The sequence below is a fragment of the Siniperca chuatsi genome, linkage group LG18 (assembly GCF_020085105.1).
Source record: "Siniperca chuatsi isolate FFG_IHB_CAS linkage group LG18, ASM2008510v1, whole genome shotgun sequence".
Taxonomy (NCBI): Eukaryota; Metazoa; Chordata; class Actinopteri; order Centrarchiformes; family Sinipercidae; genus Siniperca; species Siniperca chuatsi.
The window spans coordinates 16,327,735-16,345,897 of record NC_058059.1 but is presented as its reverse complement, the minus strand read 5'-3'; the positions used below and the strand labels follow the sequence as shown (position 1 = coordinate 16,345,897).

The 18,163-nt window shown below is 38.6% G+C and overlaps 1 protein-coding gene across 6 annotated transcripts in view; it reads right to left on the bottom strand.

The window, feature by feature from the left end:
* The window catches only part of LOC122865459 (splicing factor SWAP), a 53,367-nt gene extending 47,396 nt beyond the window's left edge, over nt 1-5,971 (bottom strand). For 5 of the 6 annotated variants that reach the window (XM_044173905.1, XM_044173907.1, XM_044173908.1 and 2 more), the window contains exons 1-3: nt 5,611-5,971; nt 3,790-3,953; nt 895-1,026 (exon numbers count right to left, since the gene is read on the bottom strand). In XM_044173905.1, the coding sequence (XP_044029840.1) occupies nt 895-1,026; nt 3,790-3,953; nt 5,611-5,810 (496 nt within the window). In that variant the 5' untranslated portion in view covers nt 5,811-5,971. Of the gene's footprint in view, nt 1-894; nt 1,027-3,789; nt 3,954-4,351; nt 4,424-5,610 lie in introns of all 6 variants that reach the window. The other variant, XM_044173909.1, reaches the window with a different exon arrangement.
* Nucleotides 5,972-18,163: the final 12,192 nt, after the last annotated feature.

The following is an 18,163-nucleotide window of genomic DNA, read 5'->3' as shown; positions in this document are numbered from 1 at the left end:
ATTCCACTTCAGTAACCCCCTGGAGGGTGTGAATCTGCAGATGGTCGCAAGGATTAAACAGACCTGCTGTGTTCTTCACAGCAGACTGTTCAAAAATTCAAAAACTAAGTCAAGCAGCTAAAAGTTTAAACATGTCATATCCCACCACAAGCATGTCAAGGACACAAGAGGTATATCAAAGATCCAAGATTTTCAAGTAGTACATTTACATGCACACTACTATAATGTGATTCCTTAGAATAACCAGAAGTCCAGAAGGATGTATGGTAGCCTACAGGGAACACATTAGTGCCCCAATGTAGGAGCATGAAAATAGTGAGACTTTGTTTAATTGACAAAGCACCTTTGTAGCGTTTGCTCTACCATTAAATGATGCGTTATGTCTTTTGCTTTCCTGGTTTTATCACATCGTTCCTACACGAAGTGTGTGTGTATTTGTGAGTATATCTAATACTGACCGACCAACCCCATATGTATCTGAGAGTGACTCTGGTTGGCGACACCTGAAGTTGCTCAACATCCTCCTGGATCCATATTCAAATCTATTGAAGTTGAAATCTATTTATAATTCTGTCATCGTGATTGCCCATACTGTAATTTCATTATGTGTTGGTCTATTCTGCACACACGACATCTACTGCATGTCGTGGGAGAGGGATCCCTCCTCTGCTGTTCTTCCTGAGGTTTCTTCCATTTTTTCCTGTTAAAAAGGTTTCTTTGGGGAGTTTTTCCTCATTTGAATCAAGGTTTTAAGGACAGAGGGTGTCATATGCTGTACATATTGTAAAGCACCCTGAGGCAAATTTGTGATATTGGGCTATATAAATAAAACTGACTTGACTAACCAACTATCTGACTTCTTCTGGCAAGTTTGTGAGTGATGCGATTTCTCACCAGCTTCCTTCCTTGCATCCTCCTCCTCGGTTGGCTGAGAGGGGTCATAGTAGTCCGCGCTGTATTTGAAGGCCACTGCATTGTAGGAGCCTTCATCAGCCAGAGCCTCACTCAGACGTTTATACTCCTCTTCTGTGGAAAACATGAAAACACACAATGGAGGAAAATTTACTACAATGCCGATGACCGTTTTAAATCCGACTGCACAAACTGACCATGATTTTCTATTTTGATGTAGCCCTGGATAACTTACAACATCCATATATTAAAAAAATTAATCAATTATAATACCTAGGTAGCATCACAAGTTGGTACCAAATGTTTGATGACATTCTTTGGGCATTTTCAAACCTACAGTTCATTTGCTATGCGGACCAAAAAGCACTGCTAAAACCCATGTGAGAACATTCACTCCACTCACTGATTAGATGTATCTAAGAAGGGAGCAAGTAAGTAAACACAGGAAGAAGGTCCTGAAGAAGGTCCTATCTACCCAAATATCAAGAAGGCAACATACTGCGTTGCTTGTCCAGGTCAGACCTCGATTCATCCCAGCTAGCAACCGTTGACTTCACTCATCTGCATCCTATTATACAATTTACACCGGCTACGGGAGTCGTTTAGCACAAACGTGCAGAGTACACCTTGTAGTTGGGTCAGATCGAGGTTGGATCACGTTCCAACCAAAATCCAGACCACATCCTCTAAAGGGTCTCGGTGCTCGGCTGTTTTGGTCTGTGCCCGAGCATGTTTGCTGTGTTCAGATGTGTCCAAATAAATCGTACCAAGGGGGAAAAAACGAGCCAGAGTCCAATTTAACTGGACTAAACAATATTACAGAGTGCATGCGACTGAGATATTATATTACTATTCTAAATTATGTCCTTGTTCAAGCACACTGATCAACAGAAAAGACACAAAATGAACTTACTGGGTGCTAGAGAAATATACATGTTACTTGGCCCCAGACACCAACCCTTTTCTAATGAAATTTATGGCGAACTATATCTTTGCTAAAGAAGCAAGGGCAAAATTCCCAATAAAACTATCAATACTTCTAACGCTTTCCTGCTGTCCCTTCAGTGGACAGATGGGTAATAGCCTGAGTGAATGGGGTCAGGCCTCCAAATTCAAGGGCAAACCAGCCAGGGGGATGAACCTTCTGCAGTGGGTGTGTAAGTGTGTGACACAAAACATTAGCTGACTCATTCTGTGCTGTCAGTTTGGGCATAAGACACCGTATTTCACTTAAAACTGTGGTTTATTAATTCAATTATAGTCATTAAGTATGTCTTTCAGAAGGGTGCTTTGTCATCAAAACAGCCTGTTTCATTATAATGTAAAAGGACTGAGTATCCTACAGACAAAAGTGATTTCCATAAAACTGGGAGCTCTTGAGCTCAGAGTCAAAGCCAGTCCTTTTTAAAGAGACGGAAAGCTGGACGTGCCTTAAAAGGGGATGTAATGCTGTTGAAGATTTGTTTTGTTAAATTAACATTTTGTTAAGAAGCTTAGATTAAAGTATACAGCAATTGTTAGAGTTGCTGCTTTTCTGTTGGTACAGACAGGCTTGTCACATTAGCTTAATGGCGGGGGGGACACAGGACTCGGAAGCACCAAAATGCGCCGAAAAGTGCCCTTAAGCACTTCCCACTTCCTTTCGGCGCCAATGTTAACCAATTGGGCTGTTCAGACAGAGCAGCTTGTGCTCAGCAGCGATAGTTTTGGCATCTGGTCTATTTTTTTTCCCATATGCTGCAAGCAAATCTGGAAAGAAAACAGACTGAGAATCTATTATAAACGATATAAATTGATATTATATATGATATAAATGACCTGATTCTGATAAATAATATCCCATGCTTCCAATCCTTTTGATTCCTCTGCAAAACTTTGGTTTGTACACAGCCTTGACTCTGTAAATGAGAAACAAACAAACTATTCCAGCCTTGATGTGTATATCACGTAATAGGGACCTTTAGCTTACTTTCTAGTTTGCCAAGATATGCTGTTGTTGTGATGTTAGCCATAGTAGCAGGAGAGCTGTGAGTATCGCTGTCTGGAGCTGGTGTGCTGGCTCTGGGAAACCATGTCGTCCTCTCTAACTAACAGTTTGCTAACCCACAACGTAGCTAACGTTAGTTATATTACTATGTGTTGCTGTTTGGTCTATATTATGGTATTTGTCATTGTATTGAATTTCTCCAGAATCACATACCCCACCTTTAAGTTATAAATTCATAAGGTTATTATGAAGATCAGCTCTTTATTGTGATTAGAAAAGACCACAAGAGTAGAAGAGTAGAAGAGCAGAATCGCTTGTTGACCGGTGCGGAGAAATGAGCTTTAAGTGTGAACAGCCAGGATACTGCACACTGGAGAAATGACGTTGAGTGGTACTTTGTGGAAATTACTGTTGTTGGGTTGTTGTTTTTTTTATACAATTAACACTTTAAATGATGAAGGCACATGCAAATGACAAGTTAACACTTGTGTGTCCCCGGCGTAAGTGTTGGAGAAGCGTTAAATAAGGAGTGTCCCTTTAAGCCTAAGTGACGACTGCCTGCAAGGATCAATAGCTGCCAGTAAAATACAAGGGTTAGGACTGGTGGGAATTAATATCTGTCAGTGGAACACAATTGTCAAGACACGTATAAGTGTCGTAACATTATGCCAATAGGAAGGGCTGGTCAGGACTTCCAACAGGATTGCTACATCGTCTTCTAGCTAGCTGTTTTCCTTTATTAAGTGTGAAAGGCCATGACTCATTCAAGAAATTAAAGCAGATATTTACTTCAATATCATCCAGCATGAACCACTATGATTCACATTAAGGTGTGCCAAAATGTGTGTGTTATTATGATTGCCCAGTGTCAGAACTAGCACTCTGCCCACCTTGTCTGGCCTCCTCTTCCAGCAGGTCAGTGTGCAGAGCCAGGTACCTCTCCTCATCGCACAACGCCTCAATCCTGTCCTCTTCCTCCGACAGCTGGTAGGATGTATTCCATGACCCACTGTCATACTCTGAAAGATCATGTAAGTGACCACGCCCATCGTATCTGTTGGATGATAAAAGGATTAGAGAGAAGGAAGTCGACAAAGCCTATTATACACAACATGGAGCTACTTACCAAGGGGGACCTAAAACCCAAAATTTACAACATCAAAAATGCTCTACCTCTGTAAGTCTGTCATTAGGGAGTATACTTGTAAAAGACTACAAGTTGTGAAAATTTCTCAAAATATTGACAACATAATAATACCCTAATTAAGTCCTTGGGCTTAATTGTCGATAGTGCTCTTAAGATACCTCGAAAGCTTTCTGCAGTTATTTTCTTAAAAAAACAAAGCAACTCGCCTCTTACCTTACAGGGTTCAATTCCCCCCTGTAACACTCATCATTACTTATACATCTGCAAAAAAAGTTACATTCACACAAACCCGAGCACATAAATACCTATCCGTAAGAACCCAAATGGAGGACATTTTCCAGGGTTCGTCCCTCTACGCCACTTCTCAGTTGCAGTTTCTTCATGAAGACAAAGAAATGGGGTGCTGTGGTTGGCATTCGGGGTTTGGCGGGACCCCTTAGCCTACCTTGCTGGGGAAAAAACTGGGTTATGTGATAAAGACACACATACAAAGGCTGTACAAATGAAACACAAGTTGGCCACTGCAGACCAAGGTGATTCAAAAGAATAAATGCACTGTTTTAAAGTTAGTGTAAATTATTACATGTCCTGCATGGAGGTGGCAATAAAATAATACTCCATCACATGCAGCAACATTTTGTAGAAAGGCTGAAAGCACCTTTAAGCCTTTTGTAAGTTAGTCAAACCCCCTTGTTTCACATTGACATTGTGATATTTTGAATCACCTTAACTGCAGTAACTTTTGTCTTGGTTAGAATTTGCTCTGGCCTTGTGGGTATCAGCAAAGCATAATAAAATCCCAAGTCATCTGCTTTGTTTACACATTGGTATTTTTGGCAAAACTCAATTTGAAAAGAACAGAAAGAATGAAACATCTTATGTGTCATTACTTTTTGACTGCCATTTTCTACTATAAAGTATGTCTGGAGTAAAGTTTCCAGAGGAAATTCTCCCAACATGCCAAGATGCAAAGCCCACCTAAAAGCTAACTGACTTAACAGTTAGTCTTAAAGGTTATGAAATATAAATACCTTCATGTTTGTCTCTAAAATTTACTCTATTGCCAGTTTAGGAGGTACATAGCACAAACTAATGCAGTCAAATACAATAGGTCTGCAATAAATCCTATCTTCATGAAGGTTATAATGCGTCATGCTTGATTACAGTGGTGTTAATTAAACTTTGCCCACCCCATTTGTATCAATGATGTTGTATTAGACTGCAGTTGTTTTAGCTGGTGTGCCTAATTAATTGGCAACTGAGTTATGTTGATAGTTCAGCATCATGGCTAATGTTAGCAAAGACTGGCAGGAATTTGCATCTTCGTATGTTTTATTTTTTTATTATTATTATTTTTTTTTTAGAAAATTCAGATACCATTTGTTGTCTGTTCAGGACATCCAAAAACAAGTTAACAGGCAAGAAATACAATATTCGTCGTCAGTTGCAAGTATTTCCAAGCTTCTGCAAGACAAACTCCAAGTGGTCCCTTGAATTTTGAAACAGGCTAACGGACAGGATAGATGGTTAGCATAATGTTTCGGTCTAAGTTTGTTCAACCGACCTATCAATCATGATGCTCTTGTCCCCCATCCATGGGATCAGATGTTTTCCATGTTCGTGGTAAAGAGCCCTTTCGTCGTCTCGAAACAGTTTGCAGGCATAGCCGAACACCAAGAGGTCGGCGTATTTATCACTGTCACTCACGTCCTTCTTCACCGGTTTGTTGTTGTGGTCTTTCGTTGCCGGTCCGCGACGATACATCTCCCAATTAGTCGTGAAAACAAACTGACGTTACAGTGATGGTTTTCTGAGAACCAAATAACATGCAGGTGTTCCAAATGTTACGATAATCCTTGATGTTGTACCCAAAAACGTTTTTCTACGTGCGGTCAGTCGCCATGTTGGAAAGCAAGTAAATGCAGATTGTCTTCGGTCCGCACTTACGACAATTTGCCTGCATTATTAAAACTTATCTTCATGTGGAATATTTACATTTACAAATATGTATAAATTATTTACAGCCGTATGTTTTTATTTAAAAGTAGAAATTATGTAAAGATTCGTGTTTTCGCCTATGGTTTTCGTCTATGGTTTTCGCCAGTGTAGTCGTTTTCACATCTGTCGAATGTGCTGGTGGTGAATGGACCTAACACTGTTCAGCTGAACTGAACCATTAACCCACAGTACAATGAATTTAAGGCAGCATTTCAACATTACATCTGTTTATCAGTAGCATGAGAAGCATTGAGTCAAAGGCAAGAGTACATTTAGGTTAAAATTATTACCCCAGCTAAAGATAATGTTAGTGCAAAGGAGCTGAGGGACATAGAAGTGTTACTTAAATGTTAGATACATTAAGCTTTGAGTTTAAATCAGGAATATTTTAATATCCTGCCTTTTCCAAAATTTCAGACTTTCAGACAGTTTTTCTGTCATAACGTGAATACTTCCATGCAGTCAGATCTTCTATGACCCACTCATAGTCTTGGCGTGATGGTAAAATAATTACTTAGCAGGTCTATCAGTGGTGGAATGTAACTAAGTAGGCTACATTTACTGAAGTACTGTACTTAAGTGCAACTCTAATTTCATTATTTTTACAGTGTGTGCTATTAGTAGGCTACTTTTACTAAAGTAAAGGATCTCAATACTTCCTCCACCACTGCTAAGTATATAATGGCTTCCATGTTCAAGCCAGTTTACTACACATATTGTACTCTTAATTACTGCTGATCATATTCTGATTGTGTAATTCTTTTGGATTTTTATAAGACTTTAAATGGGCACAGAAAGACATTTCAAGATCAGGGTGAATCAGGTAGAATTCATTATCACTCTTTATCTATACAAAACTCAGTATACAGGGGGACAGATTGTTTTCCTTCAGTGCTTCTGTGTACACAATAAATAAGCAGGTTGACACAAAAACAGGCACAGAAGACAATAAAATAGGGTACAATACTGATGGTAACATTCAAGTTGCCATTAGATTAAGTATAATGAATGTTGATAAAGTGTGCAACAGTTTCATTATGTACAGTATTTTGGGGAGAGGCATCAGTTAATGTGTGATACAAGTGTATTAAGGGCATTATGGGCACACTGAGAGGCAGTAGATACATTATTGGCATATGCACCATGCTTTCTATCTTTCAGGAATTGATTGTTTGAATGCTCATTATGAAAGTACATATTTGGATAAATAACACAATGATTAGATTTATAGTTTGATGTTCGTAGTTTCAAACTGTGCTTTTACAACAGAAAAAGATTTGAGGATGAGGAAGGAACTGAAGAATATGACAAATTTAACACTAACCAGCCAAACTAACAGAAGTTTGGCTGGAGTTGCTGGAGTGCAAACCAAATGAAGAGAGGGGCAGATGGATGGATATTGGATTATGGATTGGATTATTATCTTACTAGAACCTTGGTTCCTAGTATTCAGAGAAGTCTGAAACCTGAGCTTTTTGCTCACAGGGATTAATTTATGTTTACCTCATTTTTTTATCTTTGGCCACGTTTAATATGAACATCTGACATTGTAACATTATATATATGACAGAAAAAAAGGGAATAATAGTAAAGAAGCATAATAGGTCCCCTTTAAGCTGCTACAGTTTTTTTTCAAAGTCTTCCTTTATGCTGTTGTGATTGTAATTATCAGCTGGTTAAACGTACATGAGTGCCTAGCGAAAAGTGAACGTAACATGAGAGAGAGGTGAGTCCTGGTTTTAAAAGTAACATTTAGGAGGAGCTATTGGCAGAAATGGAATATAATTTTTATAAGTATGTTTTCATTAGTGTATAATAACCTGAAAATAAGAATTGTGTTTTTATTACCTTAGAATAAGCTGTTTTTATCTACATAGGGAGCGGGTCCCCTTCCACGGAGATCGCCATGTTGCACCACCATGTTTCTACAGAACGGACAAACCAAACACTGGCTCTAGATAGGGCCTTTACCGTTTTTGCAAGTTTCGTGGCCACTATAATTTCACCTACTCGCTTGGAAGGGGAGGGTGAGGCGAGCAGTATTCAAATTGCTGCAAACTGCAATTTCACCACTAGATGCCACTAAGTCCTATACACTGGACCTTTTAAAAAGAACCTCTGATTCAGAAAGGATTTCTTCAGAAATTTACAAAAAAAACTAGAAGATTTCTCAAGATATTTTGAGCCTGATGCTTAGTGCGTATCCCAATACCAATATTAACAGTACTAAACTATTAATAGCAGTAGGTGTATCATTGAGATTCATAGGCCACACTGTGTGTGTCAGTGAGAGAGAGAGAGAGAGAGAGAGAGAATACAATGGTTGAGCAAAGACCATTGTCAGAGCATTGTTACTATCATTAACACCTGTGTTGAGCTACCTTAAAACTGCTGTTTGACACAGTATGTCCTGCTAAGAGAAGACAAAATGGCCGACATTAAAAATGGCTCCATGAGAGGAGCCAGCGTGGATTTGACAGTTAAGTAAGTAGCCAGATGCAGGATGTGATAGTAGCATTCATCAAGGAGTACCTGAAGCACAGTAGGTGTTAGTATTTGTGGCATTTATCATCAAAAATACTCTCTCTGATCAAAAACTACAAGTTGTATCAAAAAGTGACATGACGCTTCACTGAAGACGCTGATATATAATATCTTTACATACCCTTAAAAATTTTGGAGCTTTCACAGGTTAAATACTCTTATCACCTCTGCATTTGAGGTTCATTGGCCAAACACATGCTGAAATAAGAGTGAGAAGAACAGGTTGTGAATGCTTCCAGCATTGACACCAATTAAGGTTTTTATGCATGCACACAAACAATAGTTCTATTTAATGTAAAATTATGCAGTACGGAATATCTAATATGCTCATTCAGCCTAATGAACAGCTGAGCTGGTGTACTATAATCACATAAAGGAGATGGAGCAGATTGGCCTCATGGCAAGGCTTTTATCTCTCCCCTCTATTATTAACCTGACTGTGTTTAGTTAAAACGTGTCCATAGGTTCAGACTAACACACCCATGAAAGCAGAGGGTGAAACAAGTAGGACAGAGAGCGAGAGTGACAGAGAGCATTAAAGTATTCAGACAATGATTTGTAGTACTGCAGTGGAAACAGTTGTGTGTTTTGTACAAACACATTTTAGATCTTGGTGAACTATTCAAGTTTAGTCATTTAATATGCTATAAGTGCAGTCTAAATGCATTTATAAAAGTAGACTTACATGTTTAGTGGGCTTATGTCATACTTTGGTATACTCATTAAAAGTGTGCTCACATGCATGTCTGAAACCATGGAGTAGCACAAATTTGCCCTAATTACCACTGATGATACTTACATCTTTTATGTGTTGTTCATCTTCCTTCATAGGCATTGTAATAACCCGCTCTTAATCACTAGGTGGTGATTAAATACCTTGAAGACTTCACAGATGGCCAGAGAGCCAGCCATGAGAGTGAGAGGACCATTTGGAAGCTGGTAGGCAGATGTTAAGCAAAGCAACAAAGCCCTCCTACACTTATGGCATTTATGTGGATAATTTGTGCCTCTCTCCCACTGTCTTCCCCTTTTTTTTGCACTTGTATCTCTGTGTGTGAAGAAGGCCAGATGTAAACAGCTAAATGGTCAGGGCTTGAATCAAATTTTTAGTAATGTGGCAGTAGGAGGATTGCACGTTTTTGTAATATTTTGATTGCATTTTATTGTAATGGTGCACATCTTAACACATCCACTCCTCATATGTTCTCCTCTTTACTACCTTCTACTCCCACCTAAATTAAAACAAGCAGACTATTTTGATTTTTAGACCCTTGGACTTCATTTGGACATAAAGCTTTCAGTGATTTATTACATTATTTGCCTGCCACTCTGCTTTGAAGGTATAGGGAGACACCATTTAAGGTTTTGTTTTTTATTTATTGGCTTATTTATAGCTGGGACAGTGCACATATACATAAACATTGCTGTGAATGCACCAAAGCTAGCCAAAAGACATAGGCACTTCTATCATTCATAAACATGCAGAGCAATAATAAAAATAGATTGTTATAGTTAGTAGAAATATTTATTGGTATAAATATCATAGAGGACATCATTGCATAGAATACAGACTGACTAAAATGGAGTGGAATAAAATTTATTTAGCACTTTTATCCAAAGCGCAATTTGCCTCCATCACACACACACACACATCGATGGCAGCAAGCTACCATGCAAGCACTGGCAAAATGCTAACATGCTGACATTGTCACAAAGTCTGCCTCTGTCCCTCCTTTCAGCCACATTCCCACTTCACCAGGTCCCTTCATTGCCATTCCCTACCTGTCCACCAGATGCCCTCGGATGTTTCCTCCTCTGCCAGTCACCTCACCCCACATCCAGCCACCCCCTCCTGTCCTGCAGTAACCCCTTTCAGCCATTCTCATCACCAGACCTTCCCAGCCCACCTGCTCATCTGTTTCCACTTTCACTCATCAGTGCTGCAGTATTTATACCAGCCTCTTTTCCCCAGATTGTCCAAGTTGCTGTGTTCCTTTGCTTTTGAGCAACCAGGACCAGACCCAGAACCAGAACTTGCTTGTACCTGCCTGTAAGCCTATATATACCTTCAATAAAATCAGTAAATCCCTGAACTCTTCCTGCCTGCCTGTCTGCATTTTGTCCTTCCCTTGTTGGCTGTACAGGCACACTGTATATGCAATCCCACACTCACCACTTCAACATTTAGACTAGGTTGCATGGTGAATGGTGCTTCCTGTCCGATGTTCTAACAGCACACCTTGTTTAATTTTGCAAGTTAGTGCATCATTCATGTGACATATGAAGTGGGCTTATGTATAAACTCACACAGTGTATTAAAGCACAACAAATTATGCCATTAATTCAATTTACCAATGCTTTGTATAAAGCATTGGTAAATAAAACTAGATAAATTTGAGGAGGAACTCAGCAAATCATTCACTCCTTTCTTGTTAAACCCTGTGGTACCATTCAAAAGGAGCTATTAAGGTAAGATTTCAGGGTCCAGCCAAGTGCCTCTTCTTTATAGTCAGCCTACAGAGCCTCAGTAACAAGGCTTTGCATTGAGTCCACATTGAGAACTGGGAATATAAAAAATCTTTTTACTGGTCTTTATATTTCTCAAATGATCCAGTCAAAAGATCACTGCATTGTCCAATTTTTTTTATTATTCTGCCATCCGTATACAGTATTTCTTACTAAAAAGAAAAACATGGCTTGCACACAGATCTATTATTTTGACTATTAAATTTATGGAATGTATTAAACACCTGCTGTCTTGCAATAATATTAGTTTTAATCTCAAATAGGTCTTTCTGCATGATCTGAGAAGTGGATTTGGAGAAAATGTTTAATGCTTAGTACTGCTAAAGAATATATCTAAACAAAGGTATTAATGTCTCCTGAGTAACATACATTTTACAACCTAATAGGAAAGATGCTTCAGTAATCAGCTCTCAGAATTAGGGCATTAGACTGCAGCAATAACATGAAGAAACTTTGAATGCTATTCAGTCTATTCTTTGATCCTGCTGAATAGTTCTCTGAGAGGATTAAACTGTCATATTAGATAGATTCGCCTCTGTGGAGAATAATATAAATCTTCCAATTCCCCATAACCTTTTGCATCAAGTGACTGTAAGGCAACATGAATGAAAAATGCAAATCTCTCCACATTTAGACACTTTGTTTTTCTTGTTATGCTTGGCACAACATATCAAAATTCACCAGGGTGACAGGAAAGAAAAATCTAAAGCCTTGCATAAAAAGATTGTATATGAAAATTGAATTTATTGTTGCAGCAATGTGCATCCAGCATCATATTGAACAAATTCTTATGACTAAGCATGGATTGTTTTACTGATATAGTGACTGGCACCGAGTGCTGAAAGCATAGTCAGCTTTCTCCATCTTTAACAATCAGATGTCAGACAAGGCTGTTAGAAATGACCCTTTGACTCACCTTATCAAATGCTTCATGCAGTATTACACATCCGGAAGAGAACAGACATGTCTCATGCGCTCTTCACGTCAAGGTTCATGCAGTCAATCCAGGTGATCCCTTTCATGAGTGACAGGTTGGACAGGACATGATCCAACAAGGACAAATGTCTTGGTGCTGCAGCTGTCACTTTTATTTAGGAGCAAGACAAGTCAAGTTGGATTGTACTGCAGAGGCAGGTGGATTTATTGGGATTAGTTAGAGGCTTAATGGGACCCCCTCTTATCATTATTTGACACAGAGCCAACCCGTCCAGGTGGGGTTAAACAAAGTATGGAATTAATTTATGAATATTTATGGCCCTCTCAAATGAGGCCCTGCTAATCCATTAGGATTTTTTTGTGAGAATGGTGTAGATGAGATATGTTGAGTTTGGCACCTTTAGGGCTGTTTATCTGCTTTGTTCACAATATCTGAGTGATTCATGCTGTGATTAAGTCTTACCTAAGACAGATTTGAGCTTTTATTAGCCATCAAGGTGTTTATGATTTGTCTTGTGATTCAGGGTGTACATAAACGCACACAGAAATTCAAGCCAGTGTACATGTGCGCAGACACAAACTCACACATAATGAGAAGATGAAAAACATAGAAAGATGAGAAGATTGTCTAGAGGATGAATCAATATCTTGCACCTTAACTCTGTGTGTACTGATTTTGTGTGTGTTTATACAGTAAATCCAATCCTACATATACACATACCTCCATATATACCTTATACACATTTTCAGCATTTCAGCAGAATTACATGCAGTCTGGCTGCAGCCATGAAATTGACACAAGTTTCCAGGATGAGAAATGGGTACATAGATGTGAATGAGGTCATCACCAGGCTCAGTCAAAGAGCACTGTGGCTTGAAGGGAAAATGTGACATATTGAATGACAATCACAAAGTAATTGTCAAATTACACACAGGGCATGTGTTTATTTGATTTATGCTGCTGTGAGTTAACCTTGTATATTATAACGTGATATGTTTCTGTTGGTGTATGTCTTGTATTTTTTTATTTTCTCATTTATTTTTTGCAGTCTCTTAATCAGACTATTCCCACATTGGACCATTGTTTCATTTTTCTATAACTTTCTGAGTCTTTGTCTCTTTTCTGCAAGTTGCATCTGTCTTTATTCAGTTTATTTTTTTGTTAAAAAATGTTAATAAATTGATAATTTCGTTGAAGCTTCTGCCTCCTAATTGGGTTCTCAGACCTGATCCCCCTCAGCAAAGAATCAGGTAATTGTTGAGACCTAAGGCTCAGAATCCACAAGGGTACCATTGTCAACCAGTTGTTTTAATTTCACCAGCCAATATGTGCACTTCAATTAACTTATGGAAAGCAGTAGCCATTGGTTTGAGCAATGACTCTTAAGTAATGCTAATGATTTTTGTCCCACAATGTCATATTTGCTCAATAAAGTGAAATTACAAATCCAGAGAGCTATTATTTCCTTCAGGACTTCTGCACTTTGAGTATCTGGCTCTAGCTCAGAATAATCACCCAGTGTCCACAGTCAAAGACAATCAGATACGTCAGCTTAATCCACATAAATCAATTGACTTCTACCTAAATCAAAGCAACATGAACTTTAAAGTTTTATTTTGGGACTGATCAAAACTTATTATTGTATTAACTATTTAAAGGTAACATTTCAATAATCAATAGAAGCTTTCTTTCAGTAAATTGACCTTTTCCTGTGGCCTTTTCCCATGAATAATTGAAATGCTGTGTGACAGCAGCTCTCGGCAGGATTAAATTAGTGCGGAGTAAAGCCCATTTTATCCTGACCACTGTCTCAGAATATATAGATGCTTCCATGAAGCCCAGACTTGGCATTTCACTCTCTGAGCTGCAGGACCAAGTTATTTAATCACAGGAAGTATCTGTGACCGCATAGGAGATCAAACACCTCAGCACATTGCAGGCACCAGAGTAAAACTTTGCTCCATTTTGAATTTAAGCTGGACAGAAGTCATTTTTAGCCATGCTAGTGGTGTGGTTCTAGAGACGCCAATGTCACTCTGTCAGTTGGTTGGCTGCTTGGTCTGTCAGTCCACCACTTTGGTGCAGACTGAAATATCTCAACATCTACTGGATGGATTGGCACAGAATTTTGTACAGACATTCATGGTTACCCAAAGAATGAAGCCTAATTACTTTGGTGGTCTTCTGACTTTTTCTCTAGGACTGTCATCAGGTCAAAATTTGTCCAATACTTTGGTTTATGACCAAATACAAAACTAGTGACATTCCCATCAGCCTCAGCTGTAGTTTGTGTTGTTAAGTGCTAACTAGAGCATGCTAACACACTAAACTAAGAAAATGGAAATATAGCTGCTAAACACCAGCATGTTAGCAATTGTCATTGTAAACATGTTGCTGTGCTAGTGTTAGTAATTAAGAAGCTCTGTTTCTGTTTTGATTTTTGTTATTTTTGTGAACATGTTTTGTCAAAACCTATTAAGAGATATGGCTTAAATTTGAAGATTGCATGATGGATAAGATGAGTATGCTTTGTAAGAGATGTGGCTGTGGGTTTTTTGGAGTTAGTTTTGCAGTCATTTTGTAGTAATAATTATTATGCTGTATTTATGTCTTCAGGAGTAACAGTCATGACTTCCAAACTTTTCAAAATGAAACCCAGGAGACAAATGATACACACATAATGTGTACACATAACAGAAAGTTATGAATGGGCTTGAGAACTGTTTAGCCTTCATTTATGCTTTTGCCATCTGTGACTAATTGTGAGTTATTGTTAAGATGTATTGATTGTTGCAAATAATTACCCCTGCAATATATAATTAATCATGGTTTTCATCCTACAATAACATATTTTTCAGACAGAAACAGAGATACAGAACAGCAGAAAGAGAACAAGAAAGGGAAAGAAACAAAAAGCCTTGAATGTAAACAGAAAATGACAGAGAAAGAAAGAGGGAGAAAGACAGACAGAGACAGGTAGAGAGAAGTCAAAAGGTGATCACCAGACTGGGACAGCCAGCAGACAGAAATTTACTTCTTTTCAAAAGTGAGTATTTCTGGGGGGAAATCTTTGCAAACTGTGAGCCTGAGCAAATGATAAATAGGACAATTCAGTGGCACTGACTGGGCTGTGGTCAGTTCACTGCAAAGGGCTCATTCTTCATCTTGGCCTGGTTGGAGTCTAATGGAATGGCAGCCTGACAGTCTGTGACAGAGGGAGCACTGAAGGGCAGAACGGTGGCACATTTCAAATACTGGACATCATTGAAGATAATTCAGTAATTCAGTTTACATCTTAAGCAACATATTTAAGTAGTGGCAAAGCTTAGACATCACGTCACTTGCTCAGCTGGTCCTTGCTGGTCCTTGGTCATCAAATCTAATTAAAACACACCCACTCAGTCTTGCTGACAGAGAAAAGCAAACGTTTCTAGTGTGACTCAATGTATAAATTAAGGTGTTTTTTGTGCTTATTAAGTCATAAAAAACTGGGAAAATTCTAAAGATTTGAAACCATGTTTCCCTTTGTAGCAATGATCAAAACTGACCCCATACCTTTTAACTACATGGAGAAGATTTTTTTCACTCTCTTATGATAGCCTGATAATCAGACTGAATTGCCTTTTCGTTTCACTTCATTCATACAGCCTGACATTGTGTTCAACGTAGCTGATTTCCTGTTGAAAGGGGGCTAATTTTGTTTTGTTTTGTTTTGTCCTAACTAATCAGTAGCAAGTGAAGCATCCATCCCACTGACAATGTTTTTTCAGATCTCCATAAACAACTATGGCTTGTTAATGGACTGAAGCAGTGTACAGCCACAGAAGTTAACAGCAAATGGACCCCATAAAAAGCACTATACCTCCTCTTAGGACACACAGAAACAGCCTCCACAAACAACTCTAGATAGCTACCTGTTGAAAGTGTCATGAAAAATGATTTATTGTCTTGCACCCACGCTCTATTACACTGTTTGTATAAATCAGCAAGCATATGGTGTCTCTGCACAGCTGCTGCTGTTGGGAATATTTAGCTGAAAAATTAATTCACCACTTTGGTTCAACTCCCTGTGACAGACCTAAGAGCTTGTTTTGTACCTGACTGTAAAATATTCTAAAAGGCAACTATTGAATGGCTGCAATGTGTTTTTGCAAATTGATCTGTAATGAGATCCCTGTTCAGAGACAATCAATTGGAAGCCAATTGCTCTGTGTCCAGTGTGTCCTTATCCCCCTCCACTTCTTTTTGTTTTCATTCTATAGAGCAAATTAGAGCTTGGTGTCTCTGGATAATTTATTACACACTGTGTCTCTTTCAAACCCCAATCTGTTCAGCAAACATACTTTGTTATATATGATCATGTCTTCAATTGGTCGCTGTAATTTGTTGTTGATGTAGATGGATTTGACAGGAGGCCATGGATTGATCTGTCTTCATTCACTTGTTTTTCCATCAATCACGTGCATTAAACAGATAATACTGATTGGATATTTAGGGGTTTGGCTAGCCCTTTCAACATTATACTGATTAAAGGGCAACACTGAAAAAATCTCTTCACACAGTATTGCACGAGTTAAGACTAGAACTGCCAACGGGTAAAATTAAGCTGCTGCTGTTTTTCGATTGTATTGTTTCTATACAATATTCAAGTCCGCCAGTCTATGACTTATTCTTAAAAGGTGTTATGTAGCACCCCCTATTGTTGAAAATTGTCAAGATAAAGCCAGATTTAAAAAATGGGCATTTATACCTATAAGTGCCTGTGGGTAAAATCTACCCCGATAGAGAACGCTGTCACTTTTGTCCTATTGAATTTTGCGCATTTAGATAAACATTCTATTGCTGCCTTTTGTCTACATCTGTGCATGATAGAGCTGTGTCAAGTCATAGGCTAATCTTCAGTTTGGATAAGAGAAAGAGAGTTATGAATGCAAAACAGGCATTAGACTTGCTCTATGCATTGAATGAAGGAGAGGTTTCAGGACTGAGCGACGGGTCCTGGGTTGATTGACGGGTCGTCATCTGACAGCGATCCAGAGCCTTCACGAAAAGTTAGGCAAAACTTTTATACTAATATTATCAAATGTAGCCTATAAATATAATTAACTGTGTGGTAAATGCGGACTGCAAATACAGTAAAACATTCTTTAAATGCCTGAAGTGCTCGGATGCTGTTTGTGGGAAGTGCACACCCAAGGTGCTGAATGTCTGCATACGTGTGTTGGAGCAACGTGTAGCAGAAATAATCACAAATTCAATGCATTCTAATAGCGGGTAAATTTTACCCATTGGCGGTTTTAGGTATACGACGACTCCTGGCGGTTCTAGTGTTAAAGGTACCCTGTGGAGATTTCTTGTAAACAAACAAAATTTATGTTAACATTCAGTGTACTCACCGAAACGCACTTTGTATTGAGATCTAACAATGTGTTCAATGCATGTCCTTTCTCGTAACACATTTGCAGAGACGATTTTATTTTAAAGTTTCAAACCTGCATTGTTTACTCTTACTAACAGTCTTCTTCTTCTCGGCCTTTGTTGGTGCATTGCTGCGTTTCTTGGTGTATTACCGCCACCTGCAGATTAGTAGAATAGTGTGATACCATTGGCAGGACTGTGTTTCTTGCCACCCACATGCGCATGCTGTGTGTCCTCGTGCACGTACAAGAAACAAACAAAACAGGGATCCACTCATAAAAACTGCACCATAATGCTACTAGAGGTCAAAAACTCTAAAGGGTACTTTTAAATGTATCCTGTGGAGTTTTTGAGCATTAGTGGTAAAGCACTGTTTTAGTAATGAGGGGTTATGTGATACATATTTCGGTTGAAGGCAGGGGGCGTAATGCTTGTAAACAGCTAATGGCAGTAATGACTCGGAAAAGGTTTTAATTTGCCAATAAAAGGAGAAGAACACAACAAATGTTTTATGAGGTAGAAAAATGCATTCAACATGTTTGTTAAGCCTCAAGGATACACACACTGTGTTCTGCAATCAAAATTCCACACCTTTAAATGTGCTTGAAAAGGAAATAAGTGACAGACTACTACAACTTGAAAATCTTGTAAATTACCACTTAGCTGCTGCAAAACTTAGTTAAACTTTTTTAAT